General features: G+C 38.7%; 1 protein-coding gene across 3 annotated transcripts in view; it reads left to right on the top strand.

The window, feature by feature from the left end:
- Positions 1-25107, top strand: part of cntn4 (contactin 4) — a 161251-nt gene that overhangs the window by 45108 nt on the left and 91036 nt on the right. For all 3 annotated transcript variants that reach the window (XM_023261306.3, XM_023261305.3, XM_023261304.3), the window contains exons 3-4: positions 7788-7920; positions 14286-14461. In XM_023261306.3, coding sequence (XP_023117074.1) covers positions 7788-7920; positions 14286-14461 — 309 coding nt within the window. The remainder of the gene's footprint in view (positions 1-7787; positions 7921-14285; positions 14462-25107) is intronic.

The raw sequence follows: 25107 nt of genomic DNA, 5'->3' as shown, positions 1-25107 counted from the left end.
ATTTCTCATTCAGATCATAGGTAGCGACTGTCAAACCAGATCCAGTATCTGTTCCATCTTTTTATAAGCAGAGCAAGGTTGCCTTCTAAGGGATTTTTTTCAGATGCCAATGAAACATTTATCTAATTTTAAGAACAGCTGTATCAATTATTAACGTGGTAATTGTCCAGATGTTTGAGGTTTGGCTCAGGAGTTTCAGTTTCCTTCTCTGGCTGGCCGCTACATGTGCTGCTTCACATTCCTTTGTTTGATAATATATTTTCCATTTCGCTCTAGTTCTTATACTTTCTGTTTGTAATGTGTTCACAGCTGATAAATGTAGAAGCGTTCACATCAAACCCTAATTATACAATTTAATCTCAACTGTTGTAGGGGTTGTGTCATTTCTTTCTGCTTGCAATTAGGGAGCCAATCAGTTTCAGCTTCTGTTTGAGGTCTGACCTAATCAGCCCAAACACCAGAGAACTGTTTTTTTCTTAATTAAACTTCGCTGACTGATACCATGATTGGTAATCTGTTTTTGTGCAGTAAGTCCTTTATGTTCGTGATCATAGAAATGCTGGGATGACCTTATGCCACTTTATCTAAAAACAGGCCAGAAAAACAAAGATTTCTTGCTGAGTTTTTCTCTCAAATGTAATCCAATTAGTGGCTGTTATCCCATATTGTGTTAGTGTTAACTTTTGGGGAGCCTTTCTTCAATTCGAGGCCTCTGTAGAGTTTTGATGAGATCTGCTGCAGAATTTTCATGTGCATGAACAAAAGAATGTACCGTGAGCCAGACTGTATAAAAAAAATAAATAAATCCAGGGATCTCAAGAGAATAGATGACACCTGGAAAAGCAAAACTACCAAATAAATCTGGAAGTCGCCTGCGATACACTCAGATGTGAGCAAGAATTTTCAGGCTGTCACAGAGAAAGTGAAAACTGCAAAGATCAAAGGCTTTTTTTTCCACATGTGTACATATTTTTCATTCTATTTAAGATTTTAAAAATCCCTGAATGTCATCATAATGTCAGCAATAGCCAATTTTCATAGCACTGAGGATATTCCCTGTGGCAGTAACCTGGTGCTTTGGGCTGACATGTTTCTCTAACGGAATTGTAAGTAGATGAATCATGTTGGAGGACTGAGAAGAGCCCATTGCAGGTGTGTGAAGCCTACTGGGAGAACTGGTAAAGGTACCTGAGCATTAGAAAAACATAGCGTTTTATGATTTTAATGGTGACCTACTTCTGTTCTGCACATGTGGACACGCTAAACAGTGTCATTTGCACCAGATAAGAGACACTTTTGTAGCTGTTTTGTTAATGTTAAGCTGAAACAAAGCTGTGGTTAACCTCATTCCCGTAGTCACACCACAAACTGACATTGATTCAAATCAGGGACTGGAAGTTTGGTGCTGTAGCCGGTGAGCTGCTTAGCTTCATTCATCAATATGAATATATATATATATATATATATATATATATATATATATATATATATATATATATATATATATATATATATATGGAAAATATACCTCTTCCAACTACCAAGTTTCCACCTATTTCCTATATGCCACATTTTGCTGTGGAGGACCCCCAGAGGGGATGGAGCTGATCCCAGCTGACTTAGCTTGTCGAGGCGAGACATATTTTCATCCAATTTCAATGCAAACTGTTGCATTAATGTTTTTTGATGAGCTAAAAATTTTATTTTCAGAGTGTAATAGCCAACAGGCACATTACAGATTTGACAGACTGTCAGCTATAATCACCAGAGTACAACTGTGTCTGGTAACCTCCTCCTGTTATATACTTTTTTTTTCTTTAATGTTGCAAAATGACTCTATTTTTCCCAATTTGTTTTATAACTTTCAGATTTTATATGTCATATTAATCCGGACTTCTACCCTACCTCTTGTTTTGAAGAAATAAAATTGCCTAAAGCAACTCTTACAACAGATGCTGAAGACATTACTTAATTTGCATTATGTTACCACAGTATATACAGTCAACACCTTTACTGGAATTATAGCTTGAAGAACACAAAAAGAAGTTTGAGTATAATGATGAAGTGATAACTGTTTTAAGATAGATACGCTGCTAAAAAATATATATATATTGTCTGCTCATATTTATTTAACACGGGATTGGTAATTTGATTTTGCAATAAAAACATAAAAAACACATTCAATAAATCAGGGTGGAAATCTATTGGCAGATGGTTTCAGTAATGTTTTCACAGCAGTCCTGTTAAAGTAGCTCTGCTGACTGTAAATCAGATATTAATCTTCACTGAAATAAAATTAAGTGATGTAGGATTTCTGTCACTTTATCAGTTCACATGAAGCAAGTTTTTTTTTCTGACAAGTGTGGATTAATGGAGCCTTTTGCAGCCCATTGAGGATTCATCATTGTTTTGCTTTGCTTTTTAATTTTCTACCACTTTTGTGTTTTAGCGAGGAAGTTTGGATAGTATTGAGAAGATGTGCCATTTTCTACCTTTTGCAAAATGTTAAAATTATTCCCAGAATTGATAAGCCCTTGGCTTTCTGAAATAGGAGGGAAAAATTTGCTATTAAATTCAACCAATTCACTACAGTCAGTTTTATCTTTTGGTGCAATTGGTGCCTGTTGGAATAAACACATTGTTATTTTGTTTTGTCCAAGAATTGATGAGGTTATAGTGGATGTAGTGGGCTGTCTGTAACCAAAATATGGAGAAGTTATTTGCTAGATAAGACTCATTGTGTCCTTGAATATCCTGAGTAATTACTAAAGGATGATCAGGCAACAACAAACTCATGCCAAAAGCAATTTTAAGGGAAAAGATGAGCATGCATTTTGCTGTATTGTTTTCTTTTATTTTTTAAATCCTCTTTTGGATGGATGTTGGTTAATGGCTGAAAGGCATTTCTGAACAAAACCAAGCAGCACTGTGCTCTCTATGCAGAGCAGTGGTAAGTCATGATTACAATTAAAAATATAAATCTAAGCCACGCTGCACTCGATGTAATGACAGTGGATGCAGGTTTCATTTCTCTGTGTTTGACTTTTGTTTGACTCTCCGGACTTATGCAGATTGGATGCTCGTCAGAGGTGATACCTTTAAATTTTGTGTTCAGTTTTGCATAAAAAAAGAATAGCTTACCCCACACTAAAATTAACATGTAGCCTGAATGCTTCTGGGGGATTGGAAGCAGACTCTGGTGCTGTAAAAATGGGAGGTGTGCAGGGAAACACTGTCTTGAATTAGATTGCCTATTGAGCAGTTCTTTGAATTATGCATTACCCTGAGCATGTCATTCTATCCAGCTATGCATAGATCTGTCACTACTTTCACTGCTTAATTCAATGCTGAATCTTTCTGTTGCTTAAAAGTTGGTATGGTTTGAGGACACAATAAAAGGGTTGCGATTTCCATTGTGGAGGATGTATATACAAGAGGATATATTTTTTTTTATTTTCACTGCTTGAATTCACCATTTCAGGTGCTGATTTATTTATTTTTTTTGTAAATATTGTGTTTTTATGGACATGCAGTGTTGTGTTTGCATAGTGTTTGAGAAAGTGCCCCAAGATTAAAGACATAAAGAAAAGGTGAGAGGTTAAAAATGTAAGAATTCCTCCCCAGAGAAACTTAAGAATTGCCAACAAATTTCAAAAATATCCTGTCAGGAGATTTGGACAGAGATTTTTAAGGACTACAGGGTTTGTCAGTAGCAAATTTTAGCTCCATGAAGATACTAAAGGGTCAAAAGGTCAAAAAAATCTACAAATATTGATACTAAAGTCCATGGCATTTGGACAGTTGTAGTTTTCCACATTATGTGCTACAAAGTGTGGCATCCAAGTTGAAATATATAACAGTACCAGTCAAAGTTGGCCTTTACAGAGCCTGAAGATGGGTTTTTTTCTCATCTCATCCTGAGATGATGTGTCGCTGCAGGATGTTGTGTTAGCACTGCTGATTAAGTATTGCAAGAATTCTGGATTCTCCTCACATCTGGTCTTTTAAGACCAAAGTTCAGCTTTCCATTGGTCTAATGTCCAACCCATAGCTTTGTCCTAATGCAGGCGCTGCATCTTTCTAAGGCTGCAATCAAAGAGCAAATGTGTAACAGTGACATGATGAAGTCTGTCCCAGTTTGAAGGCAAAATGAGTGAATGTTTTGTGGTCTGACCTCCCAAGAGTCATTGCACATTGATGAAGGTTGGATTTTTGTGCATATAGCAGACTTTTTAATAAAAGTAGCTTCTCCATTTACATGTATGGTGCAACTGGGGAGAAAAAAAAGAAGTCTAAATTTCTGACTGCCCCTTATTGAAATGGCTAAAGTCTCAGCTTTGGTCCAGGTCTAGGAAGTTCTGCAGAGGCCAGATAGTCTCATGTAATAACACCTGATTGGAACTTTGACTTCTTTGAAGACATGGGCCTTGTTAAGTGCATTTTTCCTGAAACTGGAGATAGATTTTGAGATTCTTAGTCCAAGCAGTTCTCTTCTTTTTTCTTGGTTTTCCTCAGTAGCGGTTTCTTTGCATCTGAATTCCTGATTCACACACTGAGTCTCCCACCAACAGTTGAGAAGCATTGACCTACGCTCTAATCTGAGTTTCCATTAATTGTTGATATCTGCGGCTGAAACTCTAATGATCCTCTGCAGCAGGGAACTCTTCCGTTCTTGGGGACAGTCATCATGGGAGCTTTTTTCATCACTTTGTGGCTGAACTTAAAGATTTCTAGATTTTTTTTGACTGTTTTTCTCTTTAGGTTTTTGAGTTGCTTGTGCTTTAATATGGATTGCTACAGTAGTCAAATAATAACACTACCTAGATAAACAAGTGATGGTCTACATTATTAAGGCTAGAAATCCTGCCAGTTAATGTTTAAAAAGGCTCATTGATTATTGAAAACTGTGATGACCTCGTGAAGCTGGTTATGATTTTACTGGAAGTGTGTTGAGCTGTTATCAAGGCAAGTAGTGGCTACTTTGAGTCTAATTCTGTAATTAATAATACTTTTATTGACCTAATGAACTTGATATCATTTAACAATTTGTTTTAATGCTGTATGAAGTCATTTGTGCTTAAGGTACAGAATTATTATACTGTCAGGTTTATAGTCTGTGACATCTTGAGCATGTTTTTACCACATTTTGCAGAACTGGGGCATTTTTGAGACTGAAATCCTCCTAAATTCTCACTCAGAAACACTCCCTGCGACCTCCATCCTGCCCTGTTGAAGCATGCACAGCTATATTTGAAATCTTGCACAAGCAACAATGTAGGATGTTAACTTTTTAGTGCACTATGCCAATCACACTCCGTTTAAATGTAATTTAAGCTGTCCAAAAGCACCGTAAGTTCCACCTCTACCTTCCACAACCAAGAGTCATTAGCGAGGCAACTTCCTGGTCAAGACAGGCTCCACAAGGCCATATTCTGTTCCACTTGGACAAGCATGGATACTCAATAAGGAAATGGGAAGGGCAAAAAAAAATGTGCTTGACTTCCTGATCATTTATTAATGTCATCATCTGGCTCTAAGTCCCGTACTTTTTAGAGGATGATTCAGCTGTATGCCGCAGCCTGTGTGAATATTTTAGAGCTCATTATCCACTGCACAGTCAGAACAGCAGTCACTTCTCATCTTCTGCCATAGGAGGAAATCTGTACCCCATGTCTTTCAGTAAAGCCTGATTTCCATGAATTCACTGTAACTGCTGAAACATACATTGAATCTATGCTTCCATGGTCATTCCATGTCACAGGCTGTGTGAGTAAACTTTTCTCAGTATGACAGGATTCCCTAACTGGCTGCAGGAGAATATGTGGCTGGCTGAGTCGTGATGCATGACAAAATCATTTCTAATATTCAAATTTACTGTCATGTTCGCTGAGATACTTCTTTATAGGAGGGAGAATGAGTCTTTGAGTTGCACTAAGGACAGTATGTACACTGTGTTAAGGGATCAGGCGACTTCAGACAACTTTACTTAATGTGTGAAGGTTTTAATTTTTGTTTCAACGTGGTGTTTTACCTGTCAACAGCACCAGTGTAAGAATGTTTAGCTGTATCATCCAGTGACTAAGCAATCTCCTGCTTTGACTTTATAGTAAAGATACAGTCATGTTACAGTTTAGTCTCCCAAATCTTTGCCTCACTTTCCATTCTTTCCATGGATACATACCACAAATTTACTATTTTAATCCTCTGACCCCTCATCATAAGCAGCATTTCAATTGGTAACCCAATACTGGGCAAATTGATAGCACCCAGTTAACAATAGACATCTGCAGTGATACATGAATCAGGCTATCAGAAGGTTAAAACAAACAGAAGACTTCCATTTTAGCTCATTTTCCAACAGCACAGATAAAGCACTTCGGTTATTTCATGAGTCACTATTCATCATTGCAACAACAACCAGCTGTATTCATAATTCTTCTAGTGCCCTCTGGTAATGTTTCCATTGTATTCTGCACTATTTGGACCTCGTTTCTGTAGTTGATTGTGTTTTTGTGGATTTGCAGTGCTTTCTTTCTAAATGCTGAATCTTTGTTGTCAAATTTGAGAGTTTTTTTTTATTTTTTCCACTCTTCACAAGGTTTTTTTTGTCTATTATCTCACGGTTACAGCAGGTCGATCTCTCAGGGCCACTGTAGTCTTGTTTGAATAGGAAACGTCTAAATGCCATAATTCACCAATTCACAATTCGAGGACTTGTGGTTGGACTGCTATGAATAAAGAGAATAGCAAAAAAACAGTTTTACAACCAAGCTTATAGTTTGGGCTTTTTTGGGTTGTTTTTATGGGTTCAGTTTGCAAATTGTAACCTCACAAGACCTAGTTTGTGAGCTGGTGTTCATTTGTCATTTTCTTGGAACAGTCCCTTTTTTCTTTTTTCTTTGTCTTAGCTTATTAATCATGTATGCATTTACTTGCACATACAGCCAACTACATTACCCAGGACACACACAGGAATAAATGATCTTGCACTTGTAGCCTCTCATACTTTTACTATACTTGTTTGATTTTATAAGCCTTTTTGTAGTCCGTATTATGTTTTTGGTTATAACGCTTTGAAAAAAATTTGTTCTATCAAGTGCTGCACCATCAACACTGTTGTTCAGGTGAACTATTTCCACCAGAAATGGGTTCAGACTTCTAAAGAGAAACATGCTTTTAAAAAGAGAGAATTTGTCTTCATTTATAGATTACAGACTTCTTCAAGGAAAATCCAAGAGTCGTATTTTTCTTCGATTTGATAAAAGCCTCGACACAAAGCAGGCCCGATATAACAACCAAATCAGACTGGTTCTGCTTGCAATTTATGCAATGACAAAAAAAAGAGAGTGCACAAAAAGTGTTAATGGCTGCTCTAATGGATGAACTGAGACTTTCTGTTTTGTCATTTATGCCAAAGCGCTCTAACAACATGAAACTGTCTGATTACACCTCTGTTTGGGCGCATAATGCTTACAACACTGGGGAATTAAATAAATAAACAACGAAAAACAAGCTGATCGAAGTGAATGAGGTGGACGTTGTTCCAGATAGTTGTCCTGCATAAATCAGCCTCTATATCCTATTACCACCTAAGTAGTTGCTGAAGACACGTCTCACTTCAAATCATTCTTCTCGACGCCGCGGTTTTGTGACGGGCGGTTCAAATTGATATGTTTTCTCCGCTTGTGGTTTCACCCTACAGAAGAATTAAAGCAGCCTCAACATGTTACTAATTGGTTTGCAAATCGTCTGGTGTATAAGTTTTGTCTCTCCTTGTCGTCCTACAGAGAGCAGTGTCCTGCAGAGTCCTGTCTTCAGCAAGCAGCCTGGCAGCATTGTGTATCCTGTGGAGACTGTGGAGAAGAATAGGGAGGTGGTGTTCAGCTGCGAAGCCCAGGGAAGCCCACCTCCCATGTATCGGTGAGTGTGTGGTTGCAGTGCTACGCCTGCCTTCCTCTGCATATTATTCCTCCACACTGATGATACCTGCTTTTATACTAGTATCCGTCTTAACATCTTTCAGTTTTAGAAAACATATCACTGGCACATCAGTCCCTGTTTGCATTTTGGTAGCTCTGAATGCCAATAAGAAGGAAGTATTGGAAAACTTAATTACCCAGACCAGGTCTCTTAAGCCATGTCTTCTAAAATGACATTCCTATAAACCTAAATAGCAAAGTAAAATGAACTTTAATTCTAAGAATAATGGTCCCATACAGGATGTGAACCAGAGTCAGCTACAGATTAAAGTTTTGTTTCAGATCAAGTGGTGCACAATTTCAATTTCAGTGCAGAATTTGAGACTCTTTCAAACTGGAAGCTCTTCCAAAGATGTCGTAGTCTTACCTTTTGGGGAGAAAATATGTTTCTTCCAAATGTAAGCCTGCCATTTAGAACACCTTTGCCTCTTAGTACTCCATTGTTTATCAAAACTATTACAAACAAATCAATTAGCCACAATATTACACTGATTGATGTCATCTTTTAACGGGATTAAAATGGACATCGTAGTTTATTTTGAGTCAATTCTACATAAGCTTCCTGCTGTTGAAATTCTCTGGGATGTATAAAATGTGTATTGATCTGCAGCCAACAAACATAGTATTTGCACTTAAGGAATCTTAATCAACCTTTTCTAAAGTAAATGATAAAGGATACCTATACTCTACTCCCAAAGCACATAGCAATAGGAACAGGAACTCAATAACTAAAAAAAGAGAAATGTGCATTTAGAGCATAGTCTTTATGTCCGTGGAAGACTATCCTCTATCCGTGTATTTACAGTGTGTTGAATACCCTAAAAACCCTTCAAAAAATACATAAAACACTGGGACAGAATTTAGTTTTAGCAAGTAAAATAAAGGTACGGCAGATATAAAGACGTTTTGCACATTTGAAATGCTTCTAGCTGCTTTGGTGTAGATTCAGGCTGGTAAAATGTGAACTCTGAATGGGCAGCAAGGGTGTTTAGTCAGTGTTGTTTTTGATAATATGCTAAGATATAAAGTACTACTCATATAAAGTATTTCCAGATGTATGGATTTGCAGCCTTCTCTTAGTTTTCAAACTCTCAGTGACAACCCGAAAACATGAACTGCACAACAAAGATCACATGTTGTTCCTTTGATCTAAGGCAGTTTAAGCCACACAGTCAATGCGACACCTCTGTTCTAAAACTAGAAAGCAGCAAGTTTCTAATCTGACAAAGCCTGAGGTTGCCTCATGACTAAGAATTAGATTTGGTTCTCCAGGACTCAAGTGTGCTTTGTTTTACTGTAGCCCACAAAGCAGAGAGTGTCCAGATCCAGCATTATATTCAGTATATTGTAACTGCGTCCTCAGCTTCAGGCTCCAGGATTTGTCTTCTGATGCAGCAACAAGAGAGTCTTGGTTGTGTTGTTTTTAGCTTTAGAAAAGATTTGTTCATCCTCCGAAAACAAGCCTGAGCTGATCGGGATCATGGGAATGTAGTACATGACTTCTTTTTTTGTGCTGGATTTTCCCTTCAACCTCGTGATCGAAGCCTGCTGTCTGTCTGCAGCAGAGGAATTCATGTAAAGCCTTGTATGCGCCGACCTCAAACATCTTTTCTCCGCTGCCGAGTTCAAAGAGCAGCAGTTTTTTCCCCTCTTTATTTCCTCCTCGCATGGACCATTAGTCTATTGAAAGGGTGTTGTGTTGTGTTTGCAGCATCTCTGACAAGTAAGAGTTCAAATCAATCATGTTTGCTCACTGAAATTGCTGGGGTGAGATTTGGAAGGATTGGTACATTTAATACTTGGGTCTGAGCCAGCTTAAAGGATGACCTAATCAGCTGTTTCCTGTCAAGGTCGCTGTGTGGTCCCCGTCAGAGCGGCTGCTGCCTCTTAAAGATGTGTTGCAGCAAGCAGACAAGAGCTAAATCAAGCTGAAAGTTCATTAATTGCATGTCACATGTGGCAGTAAACTGTAACAGGCGGAGCTGCAGTGTTTACATTAAATGTCGTGAGCCAAGACGTGTGTTCAGTATTGTATGAATACATTGTAAGAATACAACAATGTAGTGCTAATAGTTGAAAAATTTCTGAAATGTGCAGAATGCTTGAATGTATTATTTGACCCCAAAAGACACGGTGACAAACTTTGACTGCGTCAAAATTCTGTGCACCAAAAGTTAGCAACACCAGTGCAACCAATTTAAAAAGTTCCTCTGGATGCCTTATGTGGCTGTTTTCAATTAAGCAAATCATCAACCCTCTTGCCAACAGGTGGGTAGATGTCATATACCTGTATATACACACCGCTGCACCTCTTCTATCTTCCATATATGTGATGCAGCTGTCGCTTCTCAATGCCAGCAGAAAGTCAGTTTCAGTTTCATCCCTCTCTCTGTCCATCTGCGTGCTCCAACTATTTCTGTCTCTTTATCTAATTCACTCTCTGTGTCTGTTTTCTGTGGGGTCAGTGAAATGACATTAAAACATCTGCATCATTTCAGTAATTTTCCTCCCTGGTGGCGGGTCACCAAAACCATGCAGCGTTTGACCCCTGTTAGACCCTGGATGAGAAGAGAGTTGCACAGCAGAGTCATTAGGCACAGTTAAAAGGCTTTATTTCACAAGTTATGTAGCCTACTGTTTGATAGGAAGACAGTGGTCTTACTTTCACTGGTTGCATGAATGTCACATTAGTGTGATAAGTATACACCGATTATGGGCCTGGCTGAGTACTGTGGCCGATATTTGGCATTTTTTCTGATCATTAGCATGTTTTTGTTGGCCGATTATTGATAAATTAAATGTGATGCTTCAGGTCTCGGGACACTCAAGGATGTCTCTCAAGCAGAGACTGCAAAAACTGAGCAAAAAACACAAGCCGTTGTCACAAACCAGGAAATTAAGTGGCTAAGACTATGTTCATAGCTAGCGGCTATGTTGGCAGCCACAGAAAACAATAATTAATAATGCTTTAAGAAATGAACCTAACTGGGCAAAAAAATACAACTGTGAAAATTTAAGAAAATAGAACAGCAGATGGAACTGCAGGAATCAAACACATCAATCTCAGTCGATTCACCATAAACAGAGAAGAGAATCCTAATTTAATCGCTCCCATTTCCATTTTACATATTCAGCTATAATCACCCTTGTTCATAAAGAAGCCTAATTATTAATGACAGGTTCGTTGCTATCACATGCTGTTAAAACATTGCATCTAATGTATATCGGTTTTGAACATCGGTCATTGGCCTTTCTTGATTACTGATAATTGGCATCAGTATCGGCCCAGGAAAACCCATATCGGTCAATCCCTAGTGTGATGTGCACTCTACAAAGTGCACACCACTGAATACTCAAAATGGTTGATCCAGCCCAAGTCGACACTGAGAGAGAATGAATCTCTTGGCCACCTCTGATTTTCAAACTCACAGCCTTGATGCCTGCAGTGGCTGGGCACCCAGATAGTTGCAGGCTGGTGGATAAATGAGTTTCCCAGTGCGAATAGCATAGCAGTGCTCAGCCACCGTCAGTCTTGTTTCACTTTGGCTTGTGTACAAACAGCCGCAGAGGAATCAAACATGTAGACAGCATGGGTGGCGTTACAGTTCAAAAAACCCAGAACTGGAAGAGCTGTCCTGTGAAGAAAAACCTTAGAAGTACCTTTTATAGTGCATAAACTGAGGTTTTTCACCACCTCTGAAACAGATTTGGGATTTTTATGCCACCTCACACATGATGACATTTTTTCCCCTCTTCTTTTTTTTATACCCCAAGATTTTCTTTTTTGAAATTGAATGTTTTATTATACATATTAAATATCCCTTATTTGGCTTTACATCAATCTGAAAAATCTCAGGTGTGCCAATTACAAAGTATTTTTTTAAGCACTTCAATGCACGGGGCTTAAGAAAAGGAGCAGACCGCCTAACATTCCCAGCCTCATGAGCCAGATGGCGTGGTATTATGCCACTGTGTACACGGCCTGTTGTTTCATGATTGGATAAAGCATGTGCCTAACAAATGGAACTGCTGTTCTGGCCTGCTTGCCATCATAAATCATTGTAAATAGAATTATTAAATCATCTAGTTTACATGTGTTTGATGTAATCTGTTGCTCTGCTTCCCACAGAGGATGTGCGGTGACACCATCTCGCACTGAGCTCCCCTCGTGCTGCCTTATATCATGGCTCTTGCTCTCAATTTATCTGCCGTTAAAATGCGCTCAAGTTTTGAATATCTGTCACTTAGCAGCTTAGGTAGTTTTTTTTTTTAATTGGCTTTAAGTGACAAGAGTTGTCACAGGCCGTATAATTTGTCACAAAAGAACAATGGCAGCTTTGGGTGGGCAATTATCTTTAACAACCACCATGTTTTACTACCTCACACATACACAATATGGTACATTTTAGAGATCCACAATGTCTTCCTCCAACTGCGTAAATTCTTCCTTTTCAACATGGGACATGATTACTCACTCGGATACATCAAAACATTTTCCAGGCTCAATTAGCAAAAGACCCAGATAAAGCACAGAATTGACGGCTGGCAAAGAAAATCTTTTGCAACATTTGGTTTTCAAGCTGTCAATGATTAAACCATTTCACTGTGGATACAATGCTGAGTCTCTCTGAGCAATTACGACTATGAAAAGACTGCTTTCATGTTTGATGCCGTGTTTTTTTCAGAAACAGAGGATGTCACTATCTGAGCATGATACGGAGGTTTTTGGAACGCAACCTCCTCCTCCTCGCCCTCCTGTCCACTTTATTTTGGCGTTCGAGTCGAAGGTGTGAAATATTTATGTTGATTTCTGTTTGTTCCACTTCAGCTGCAAATAAATTGTTTGCTGTAGTCCTGCGAGAATGCAACCACCCCCCCTCAGGCTCTTCTCTATTGTGTAGTAATAAGGCTCTTGAGAGTGTGCACTTACTTATGACTGAACTGGAGAAGGGCCATGAAAGACCATTGTGCTACACATTTTGTCTATTAAAAGAACAAAGTGTGTAGAGGCGCTCTGTGAGTGCTGCAATGCCCCGGCCCACAAATATTCTGCTGCTTGTGAGACGTTTGAGTGCGAGTAGGCTGGCAAGCAACACAGTCTGACATTGTTTTTCATGTAATCAGCTCCTGCTTGTGTTATACGACAATCCTGCGCCGACTCTGCAGGAGTTCATGGCCACGGTATGGAACATTTTCTGCAACGCAATAAGCAAACGAGTCTACTCTATAGGGCATATTATACTATAAAAGATGTAATATAGCAAGAAATTACCACATCAATAAGACAACAGCACTGTCAGTGTTTCCTTTGAAAGGTTATTTTGCCTCAAAGGCACCAAATTGGCATACCAAGGGGAGTAAAGATAGCAGAACACCAAACAGCTTTGTACAACTTCTGTCTACTGTACAAAAGGGCTTTAGCAAACCCCCTTTTCGTCACATCAAAGCTGCTTTCTTTTCCAAATGAAACAATACGCTGTTTTCCCGGCTGGACCTGAAATCATTCAAAGAAAATTAAAAAATCAAAGCCGAAGGAAATCTAGAACTTCTCCTCAAAGAGATAATCAGCCACAAAATCGCCCTGGGCCCCTAATCAAATCTTGATTGTCCATTTTCCAATGCGATATAAAATGCTCTTTTTGTGCTTGTTTATCTTTGCAGAATCTTTTATTGCCTTGATGGTTACACATCATTGATAGCAAATAACAGTGTGTGAGATCTTTTTCTGTGTTTTTTTTTTTTCCCTTTTTTTTTGCCCTGGCTGAAGTAAGATGTATGATTGAAGCCAGTTTTGTGCAGTGACTGATTTTCCTCCTACCCGTGTTTCTTTTAAGAAGGTGCATCTGTGTGGAGAGATTGGAAAGTCTGTTGCCATTTTAAGTGAATTACACCCTTCGTTGATCACCCCTAACACCAATGATAATCATATGGACGGGCCTGGAATGCACAAGTGTGGAGGCAAGCTTGCAGGCATTTGTTTTAATTGTTGCACCATAATGATTAAGCAGGATTTTTATGCGGTCTGACTGGGGTCTGGCAAGATGGATGGCCTGCAATGCTATCTATTCTCAGGGAGTCGAGTCCTTGGCACCATAGTGGTTCACTGCTGCTTAGATTAACACAAAGCTGGAGGCCATGATTTCTGAGCCCACTCCACCTTTTATTTCCCTCCTGTTGAGAAACAATCAAATGTACAAGTCACGTTCTCCGTCTTCTTGTACTCTGGAAGACTTCCATCCCCAAGTCATCACTGAACAGTGTTTAATTTGTTCATTTACATGGCCATTTTTCTTCTTTTCTTTTTAGGTGGAAACTGAATGGCACGGAAATTAGTCCCAAATCTGGATCTCACTACAGTCTTTCTGGAGGCAACCTCAGAATCAGTCATCTGAACAAAGACCAAGATGCTGGAACGTATCAGTGCCTCGCCTCCAACTCTTTTGGGACCATCGTCAGCCGAGAGGCCAGTCTAACCTTTGCTTGTGAGTCTATTTTTTTCTGTCTTTCTCTGGGTAAACTTTGGATCTTGCACAAAAAAGAGAGGCAGCAGAAAAAAGTCGATTCAGTAGCAACTGAGGATAACAGTGCGGGTTGTGTTTGATGATATGATCAACATGGGGAAAGAGCTCCCTGGGGAGCTATTAGTTCTCTGTGTGTGCTGACTGCAGTTTACACTCATCATTGCTGCAGATCAAAAATCAGCCTACACAAAACAAAGATGTGAAAGCAACGTATGGCAATTGAAAGATCTGCCACTGTTGATGCTGTCAACTGTTAAAGATCTTTTGTTTACTTCCCCATTAAATCTGCAGCTCCTCCTGACTTTAAGGACCATTATAGTCCATTTTTATTTACTGGTGGAGACCAAAAACGGGGCTAAAAGTAGACTGAATAATGGTTTTGAATTCACTATGTGGCTGGAGACACCACTCTAAAGCGATACTAAAGTTGCTCTGTGTTTGCAGGATGGGAAATAGATCATTGGTTGTTAAAGCGTTCACCATGTTTACCTAATCATAAGGTAATAATATGCCAGCATTGTGTTTTAAGATCATTTTGCTGCCCAAAAAACATTCATTTGGCAAAATAACACCTTAATTATATTAGCCTATAGTTATTCATGGTTCCTATTTTACCAGTTTTATTGTATTTTAAAGAAAATTTCATTACTCTTTATTTAATTTGTAACTGCATTATATTTTGAGCTGATCGCATGTATGTGGCCATATCCTAATTTACAAAAGAGCTTCGAAGAATAGCTGTGAACCAAATGTGGTGGAGTCAAAAGTAGAATATTTTGTTTTCAAGTAGTGAAGTACAGGTATTAAATGACATGAAAGAGAAAGTTGAGGTGCAAACTCTTAAATATTTCACTTTCTGCCGCCACTACCTGCTCCTGCAGTGCATATTTATTTGAATTATGCATCAGCTGATACATTTGGCAGAGGTTTCTTGACATTTTAGCATTAACATTGCTTGTGTGATGATGGATCATTACCTAGAATACGGTTTGATCAGTTTGAGTGATGTTACTTCAACTTCCACCTCTTTAAAGAACAAAGAACGCCAATAAAAAAAAAAAAAAAAAAAACAGTCCGAGATGCAAAGTCAGCACTGTCACTTTTGCAGATTAATGCTTTTTTAATGACTCTTTTATACTGATTTCTGAACAGCAGGATGATAGATTGTTTGCAGGATCTTGATGAGTCTAACTGACAGCCTCTGAACTTCATATTCCTACAGCAGGAGTGAGTCAATACATTTCTACTGTATGTGCCGGTTATTGGACAGCCGTAAATGATGACATTAACAGCAAGTGAGTGATTGCTTGCTCAGATTAGTTTCTGGGCTTCAGCGTTTGGGGACAAGGCCACCGATATGCCTCAGGCCATTTGTTTGGTCTCCTGGACCAGTAGGAAGTCATTCCACAATCTGATTCTGCTGGTGAATTTCCACTATGATAGGATGACAGTTCCATCAATTGTTGGGCTCTGACCTTACCAGCCTTCAGTTGTTGTCACAAAGTCAGGGCGTGCATGTATGACCGAGTGTCATCTGTCTTCTTTATTACTCTTGGTATAGCTTAATTAACTCCACAGCGTGATTGAATGGTGAAGGTTCAAGCGGATAATTTAAAGGGCAACTGGTATTACTGGAGACTGTCATGTAATTCTTTATAGAAATATAAGGAACTAAAGTGCCTGAGTTTTTCCTCCTGCAGGGGGGAGGCAGAGATTTCCAGCTTCTGTAACTCCTGGTCAAATACACAAAGTGAATTGTACTACACTTGAGGTATTGGTAGTGTTTCAGCACTAGTCTGCAGTAAGATCGTAACCTTTTCCCGGTAATTAGTTTTATGCATAATTTGGCTGTGATTTTGACACAAGGCAGAGCTTGACCCTGCTCACACCCCTAATAAGACCAGTGGTAATTGCAGCCGTCAGAGTTAAAATGGGAGTAATCATTTGAAACTATAAAAATGCACATCTGGTACACCTGAAAAGTCAAAAGTCAAGGGATTTAAAGATTGTCAGATCTTTTATCTAATCTTGCATGATCTTGAGAGCATCTACTTCCAGTAATTGATTTATTTCCTTCTGAAACTGGATAGGGCTTGGGAATCAAGGAGTGTATATCACTGAGAATGAAAGTGTCAAAGGGACATCTACCTGACTGAAGCATGGATGGGAGGCATTGATGGTCATTTGGTTTGCATTTAATTGTAGCATTGTTTTTGATACAACCAAATGGAATTTAGCATCTAAGGACAGGATAGGTGTGGTGAAATTCCCATGAAAATCAACAATCGATTGATCCTTCTAACAATTATGGTCTACGTAGCCAAAGTCTCCATATTATATCTTTGTGCCACAGAGCTTCATTGTTGCCCACAAAATACTGAAAACACATCAGTGAGTCACATAGTCACACTGGGCGACATTTCTCTTCCTACCATGAATTCATAAACTGTGTTTAGCTTTGAATCAATCCCACAGATGCTGTCCTGCTGCAGTAAATACTCATTAGTGCACAAAATGTGCGGCAATTTGCAGCTAAAAATATGAAAAAAAATAAATGCCCATTTGAGTCATGTTGTCTGAAAACTACAACGCCCAGTCATTTAAGGAAATTATTGCACCTTTTGATTGAACTGGGTGAGGTTGGAGCCAGACGTGTTGTTGATTTTCGTCTTTTTCATGTGATTTTAAGTGGATGTTATGCCTTTTCAACAAGATCTATGTAACTGCTGCAGACCAATAGAAATAAAAACTTCAAAATGGTCAGAATAAGTGTAATTTAATGCTATGACAGTAGTTTAGGAGAAAAAAAACTACATTCTATGACATTGATTTTGTAGTTTTACATTGAACCGTTGTAGAACTGAAGACTCATTCCTTAATAATGGAGACAGTGTGGTGTGAGATCTCTGTGATGCATGTCTTTGCCATCGCCTTCTATGAACAGCTACTTGTTGAGAGTTCTCTGAGCTAACAGAGATTCATGAGATTTGAACAATTTTGTAGTCTGACCTTGGATTGAATTTAATGCTACAACCTGTATAGTGTCTGCAGTTGTCTGAGTTTCTGTACTGAGTGAGTGATTCCAATCTTTTTCAGTTTTAGCCAACCCTTTTCATCTAAAACCTTTCTCTGCTGCGGGGACAAACAGAACGCAGCACATGCATATAGAGACATTCATTAGAAATGGTATACCATCATTGTAATAGCCACATTATAAGATATAGATTTTATTCAACAATACATACCAGCTGATATGACAACTTTAGGTTAAAAAAAGCAACCTTTGAGCTGTCAGGATATTAGACTGCCATACAACCATACAAGGCGTTTTGAACAGGAGGTCAGAACTCTTAACCGCACAAGCAGACACACAGCAAAAACCTGTTTTTTGTGTCACAGCACGGTGATGGAAGAGAATGTGCTTCTCATATCAGCCAGCTATTCTTTTCTTGCAACTCCAGTGTGAGTCAGCGTGAGCTATCTTAAAGAGGGATCCCTTGAACCTGATGTTCCGAACGACATGACAGACAGGCAGTTCCAGAAATCAAACCTAATCACTCTGCAGCACTCAGTGGGAGAGCAGGTCTTAATGTTGCCGTTTGGTTTTTAGGGATCAGGACCTCACGTGGGTTCATGCCACTCTATGTGGGCAGGATTGTGGAAGATCTCAAGCCACTGATAAAGTAATATGTTTAAAATGTTATCTCTTCATGAGAACAATAAATAACTTTAAAACTTGAAATCTTATCATTGAATTTGCAGGTTGACTCAGCTCTCCTGGACTCTTTAGCATCTTTAGCTCAGTGTGTTGATGCCACTGTTTGGATTCAGACTCATAGCTCTCATCAGTCCTTCCAGCAGCTGTTTTCTTAAGGTAAAGCTTCTGGACCAAACAGCAGATGAACATAGTTAGCATCAGAGTAGTGAACACGGTTGAGCATTTGACAGTTACAAATTCTGTTTAGGAGTTGGTAGAGGCTAATGATGAACTGTTAACTGATTGATTGCTGCTGATAATTTAGCAAAATGCAAATGTATTAACCAATAATGCCGAAAATGAAGGACATGCATGTGTGAAAATGGATTGCAGATAATATTGTAGCGATTGCTTGGACTACATGCAGTTTTGTGTCGGCAAGCAGAGAGCATTTAGCTAGCAAGGGGCACCATGACAGAGACTTCCATGGCAGTTAGTTGCCCTGCTAGAGTGTATAAAACGTATACAAGGCATGGGGGCACCTGCTAGCACTGTGTTCATGGAGCTGAGTGGTACAGTTTTATCAGGATGTGGACAAAACATGAATTTACATGAGTCATTTTATAGACTAATTGATTATTTATTAATAGTGCTGCAGATTATCAATTTATTAAAAGCCACAATTTTAAATACCAAATTTTAAAGACCAAACCAGAGCGAAAAAACATTTGTCAGAAACACAACTCTGAGTGAATGCTAATGTAGCTTCATATCTGTTATGGGTGTAAATGGGTACCAGTATGCTGGTCATATTAACCGCATAGGGCCATAATAAATGTCTATCTCATGTGCAGTTTGTTGTTGGATTCTGCCTCTAAATAGCCCCAAAGATTCAAATACAAAACAACAAAGCAGGAATGGAGTTATAACTCTGCTCTGTGACTACATATTCTATAAATGCACTATAAATACATGCATAGCTGACTCTATTATAAACACTAAACTAAATTTTTGATGAAATATGCTGTGTAGCTCAGTATCTACATATGTACATGTGTTTTATACATTATATTTTGAACTCACAGACTTTCTGAGAGAACAGATGTTGCTCAGTACAACCCTCAAAACATATTGTATATCACAGCATGCATAAGTTGCAGTACAAACAGGAAAACAGAATGAAAAAACATGTTCAGACTACATTCAGTGATGCCAGTAACCTTAGTGTGTTCATCCGTAGCAGTGCGATTTGGGAAAGTGCGCTTTAGGAACTCAATGCCCACACAACACATCAAACTAGCTGCCTTTGTTGAGTGCTTCACTGTTCTGCTTTCCAGCGCTGATGCCAGTCAGCACACCAGGAAAGAGTTTTGCCCACTCTGCTCACTCAATTTGGTCACTGTAGGCTACCTCAACTTCTTCTTTTTCAGCTGACAGCACTTCACCTTCTGCTGTCTTGTGCTGTTACTGTCAGCTGAACAAGACCAAAGAAAGCGTTGAAATTTCAAATGAATAACTTGTCAACACAGACAAAAAAAAGACAATAAATAAAGGTGAAATGACCAGACACTGGGAAACTGGTTTTATCTTAACCATGTGAGTTTCTAATATTTACAAGTGGGTACCTTTATTACAATATTAGATAATAAATCAAATCTTGTTTAGAGTGAGATAGTGTTGTGTCATGTTATTTAGTGAAAATAACATTTGACTAAAACTTGAATGCATGGTACAGAAGCTTAGTGATGGCAAACCAAAATAATCTGCTAGTTTCTCACAAAATCAAACGAATCAGTGTCATAGTTAATTGTTTTGACTCGGCGTGAAGGTCAAATGATATTAATTTTGAACGGGGTCTTTAAGTTGATAATGAAATCCTGATAGTGAGTCATTAGAAGCGGGACCTCCTGTTTTCAAGAACGTATTGTTGTTCGGTGAACATGCACTGCCTTCTAATTCAGTCATTTAGCTCTGGGTGTGAGGGATTTCTGCCTTTTCTTTAATTAAATGGGTATTAGCGGTGTCTTAATCTTGGTGAGTAATCTCTCTAAAAATGCATTATTGGTGTTGCTTAAATTGGAATGTACTGTCACTTCAGACTTGTATACAAGTCTTAACTGAAATCTTACATTTCCATCTGAATTGTAATGTAAATTTTATCTTTTTTTCTGTAACATTTTTCATGTTATCTGATTTTAATATTCATTGTTGTGTACTGTGTGCTCTTTCCTGAACTTGAATATGTTCTGTATTCTGTAGAACAATAGTAAACAAAAGATGGAATAAAACTCTTCGCTCTGCGCTCTTCAGCACAATGATATTCCTCAGTTAACATTTGTTAGTCTACATGCTCCGTGACGCCTTCAAGGTTATTCTTTGAAATTGGCGCGACTCCAGATGCTTCAGCCTTCCTCTCCGTGTCACAAACTTTTGATGGATGATGGTACTCCTAGCGAGGGTTGTGGCTGTCTACCTCTTGAGGCAAGGATAACTGATGGGCGTTAGGCGCTCCCACTCAATACCCACTGCCCTTGATTAGTATGTCTATTGATTCTGTATCAGTGATTATGTAAAAGATGTACACCCATAATTCTCACTGATGAACAGGCTGTATATTCAATATTGGAGTTACGGCGTGGGACTCTTGTATGGGTGGCACTGAGATGGTTGTGCTTTGAATTCAGTGACGAGCTTATTCGGTGTTGACGTTTCCGTGACCGGAGATGTCAAGAAGGTCCAGCTGTAGATGGGAAAAAAAATAAAATGTTGAAAATGTATCTTGCCTTGAAACATATCCTGGTTTTGCGTGGGAGGGTGTATTCACTTACTTGTACAGCGTCTCATCAGACAAGCTCATATTTTGCTAAGCATATAAGGGTGAAAATTCCTGGTGTCACCGGAGTAGGCTTTAAAACCTGGAGGGGAAACATGAATACCTCATTTAAATGCAAATAAATCCTTTGGACTCCTCTCAGCTGTTGTGATAATGTGGAGTGTGTATATTGACTTAGTTAATGAGGTGTAAATAGCTAATGGGTATACACTGGCTCTTACTTTTTATCTGCAGTACACTATCAAGATATCACTCTTAAGAACCTGCTATAAAGTGGCACAACAGGATTTACTGCTTAGCTCTTTAACTGTCCGTCCACTTCAAATAAGAGCTGTCTTTGATGATAAATGAAGGCAAGTAGAGATGTCCCTAAGAAAAAGACTCAGCAGTGTCACTACTTTTAACTTTTAACTAAACTCTTTGGTAGCAGTGTACACCAGAATGGCTGTTAAAGGGATATTTCACCCATTTACACAACATCTAAATCAGCTTACTTGTCTTAAACTGGCAAAATAAAGTCTGAACGACTCTGTTGTTTGAGAAAACCTTTGACAACTTTGAGAAAATTAAGTTGTTTTTAGGGTAATGCTGCAGGCAAAAAGCCTACCTTGCAGAATCAGGGAGTTTGGTGTTAACAAGTCTGTTGGAGCAGAATTCAGCAATCATGCAGGTTTCAAATTTGAGCACATATTTCTGACAGTGAAATTATCTCTCACTTAGTGGAAAGAACTAGAGAAGTGTGAACAGCCGGCTTTACAGCTAGATAAATACTAATATTAACACAGTCTGCAGCCAATTAGAAGTTAAGTAAAATATAAGTAAAATGAGCTGCGTAATGTTTGTTTATATCTCCATAACCACCCCGATATCACTATAAAAATGACATTACTGGGCATTTTTTGAGGGAGGTTAAAACAACCAGTGCTTGAAACTGTATGGAAAAAATGCCGGTAAAATCCCAGAACTTTTCAGAAAGATGACAGTGCTATCACTGTCGCAGGTTTTAGATGCATTTTTACCAAGCTATAATCTTTTCTTAAACCTAACCAGCTAGTCTAGCTGTCTTTAACAATAACATAACATTTAAATAGATATATTTTGACAACCTCTAAAAAAATAATGGCTGTATATCCAATCACTGTGGATTTTCTTGCTCTTTATACAACCTCGGTTGTAAACAAACATAATTGTTTCTGCTGACACTCATATATGTGGTTTGAGTGTGAGGACTGTTGATATAACACTGCAAAGATACCCAATTTAATGATTAAAGATGGGGACAAAATCTTAGAGGTATGTGTGAACAGTCACAAGTCAGTCTAACAGTAATGCAACATAACACATCGTATCAATTTCCATTTTTGGAAATATAGAATATTTTATTCTTTTTAAATGGACCAGGACTATGGGCCAAAAGGGGACCTCTTGCACCTTCTAGTAGGCTGTTATCATCCAATTTAATGGTGGTTGAGTTTCAAATTTGCCACTTCCAGTCAAATTTCTAGCCGGGAGACTTGACTTTGTTTGTTGTTTGTTTAGCTTTCAGTTGCTGTTTTTAATGCAGTGTGTACTGGTATTTTCCAAAATTACTTGTTTGATTTTCATAAGAATCCACATGCCAAACCCTGTTGCTATGTATACCATATGTTGCAATGCTACAGCTCAAGAAATTGTTGATGTTATTGATGTTACTTTCTGTTTATCAATTAGCAGAATGAATTATAGACACAGACTGTATGGAAACATGAACATAGTCTCCACACCTGAAAGTGAAGGCAATGTGGAAGGTCCTTGATCAAACACTTCCTCTAACAGCCAACAGGGGGCAACTCCTGTGATTTCAAAAATCAACCCAACCAAATGAGAAAATGTGCCAACTTCTCGCTTGATCTGTAACCTCAGCAAACATTTTCCTAACGATTTTATGGTCTCAATTGCTGGTTTAACATTTCCTTCAATACAGTGTGATGTTCATTTTCTACCTAATTGTCCCATTTAGAGTAAAATAGATACTATCTTATCACCATGCGTAGTGTCCTCAGGTTGTTTAAGGCTTCACAACAGTAGTCCACAAACCAACATCCATCTTTTATATACAGTCTGTGATGATAATGCCCCTACGGTGCCTATAGAAAGTGGTGTAGGTTCTTTCTGTCCTATATGTACACTAACAATATGCACTGATAGTGACCATTTAATGGGCTGAGAACATCTAAATCGGGTGACTAGAACATCCTACTTGCTCCTTCACTGTCTATTTTAATGCATATGTTATGAGATGCCCAACTTTATTGAGGCGCAAAACCAAAATATCTGTAGTAATCCCATTTATATCAGTTCTAAAATTAGTACTGACAACCTTTGTGCAGCTTTACACCCTACAAATCCTGAGAGAATTGAAGTTATCATCTTTTTTATTCCACTCCACCCCAGACGGTTTGGGTGGAGAATAAGATTTGTTCTCATGCATATTTATTATGAACTGCCAGGTAAAACTCCCAGAACACTATAATCTATATTTATAACCTTCAATTCACGTTGACACTGATTTGCGGAGGTAATTTTTGAGGATGTGGTTTGTGCTGCCGTTTTTGTCTCACCCATTTATTTCAGTGACCAAATGTGAAAAAATAATCAAGCATCATAAACACAAACTCCAAAACGGCCATAAAATACAATAACAATAAAAGTAAACTGGTACCAACTGAGCTGTGATGCACACACACACGTACACTATCCACTTGTAGACAAAGAGCATCCTTAAGGAGTAGCAGGTTGGAATGAATCTAACAGTCACGGTTGGACGGGCTTGTTAAAGTATGATAAGTTGTGCTGGCATTTGGAAAGCTCATATGTCTGGGATGTGATCATCAGCCTAATCTGGATCATTGTTTGTAATGCCAACCCAGGTTTGCAATAATTGATGCTAATGGATCTGGATGGAACATCACGTTTACTTATTCTGAAGCTATTAATCATTGTTACCCACTTCCCTTCCTGAAAATTACACTGACGCTTTTGTGTGGAAAACATTAGCGCCATTCTATAACATTTTAATGAAAATTTAAAAGGACTTGTGTTCACTGTTGTTCCTTTATGTGACAAATTTAATGGATATGTTGTTCGAGATGCCCCTCACCGGCAAACTCTGTGCTTTCATGCTTTCTTTTGAACATTTGCACAGCTGCGTGCGCTTAGGAAAAACATGCCTTTGGTCAAGCCCACCCACTCCACCGCCGCCACAACATGCATCTAAAGGCGTCGACCGTACCGTATTGTAAATTGGGCTTTTCGCTGCTCTACCCAAAGCCCCTTTCACAACAATGCTTCTTTTGCTCGTTTTTTTTTTTTTTTTTTTTTTTGGGCTGCAGAGAGTGCATGGTTAGAAGTGGAGGTAGGGGGTTGGATGGGAGGGGGGTGTTGGATTTTGCTCACCACTGCAGCATGCTTTCAGCATGGACAAGGCCATGTGTGTTGCTGTGGACAGGTACAATCATTGGTTTTAGTGAAGCAGACATCACCACTTCATAAATCAGCTTTGATCTCAGCCAAAATAATGCCAAAAAGACTTTTTATTTGGGGGAGTGGGGATGGGGGGAATGAAGTCAATACCTTAGATGTCTCTTGCTTTTGTTGACTTTGTTCTATAGGCTCATATTTTGGGGACGGATAGGGTGCTTTTATCTAACCTTCTATCAGGCCTTTAGATGAAAGTAAGTGCTTGGGTTACTCAAAAAAAAAACAAAAAACCTTTTGTTGCCAATTTTGAGTGTATAGGACCCTCCCAACCACCCCCTAAAAAAGCAGTATTTTGTCCACTAATTCAAGATATTTTAGATGGAGAACAGTTTTTCTCTTTGTAGCCCTTTGCTGTTCTTTCACGAATAACAAAAGGGACTAATGCGCAGTCAAGATAATTCACTTTAATTAATTTAGCCTAACGAAAGGGGCAGAGGTGGGGGAAGGAAGCTGATATTTCTGCGACAAGCTTTCAGCGGCAATCTCAGAAACATCAGCCAGCTATAAAGCCCACTGACAAGAAGGGAGTCAATTAGCCTTGCTACAACATTAATCACC

The sequence above is a fragment of the Amphiprion ocellaris genome, chromosome 5 (genome assembly GCF_022539595.1).
Source record: "Amphiprion ocellaris isolate individual 3 ecotype Okinawa chromosome 5, ASM2253959v1, whole genome shotgun sequence".
Taxonomy (NCBI): domain Eukaryota; kingdom Metazoa; phylum Chordata; class Actinopteri; family Pomacentridae; genus Amphiprion; species Amphiprion ocellaris.
This window is presented reverse-complemented; position numbering and strand designations above follow the sequence as displayed.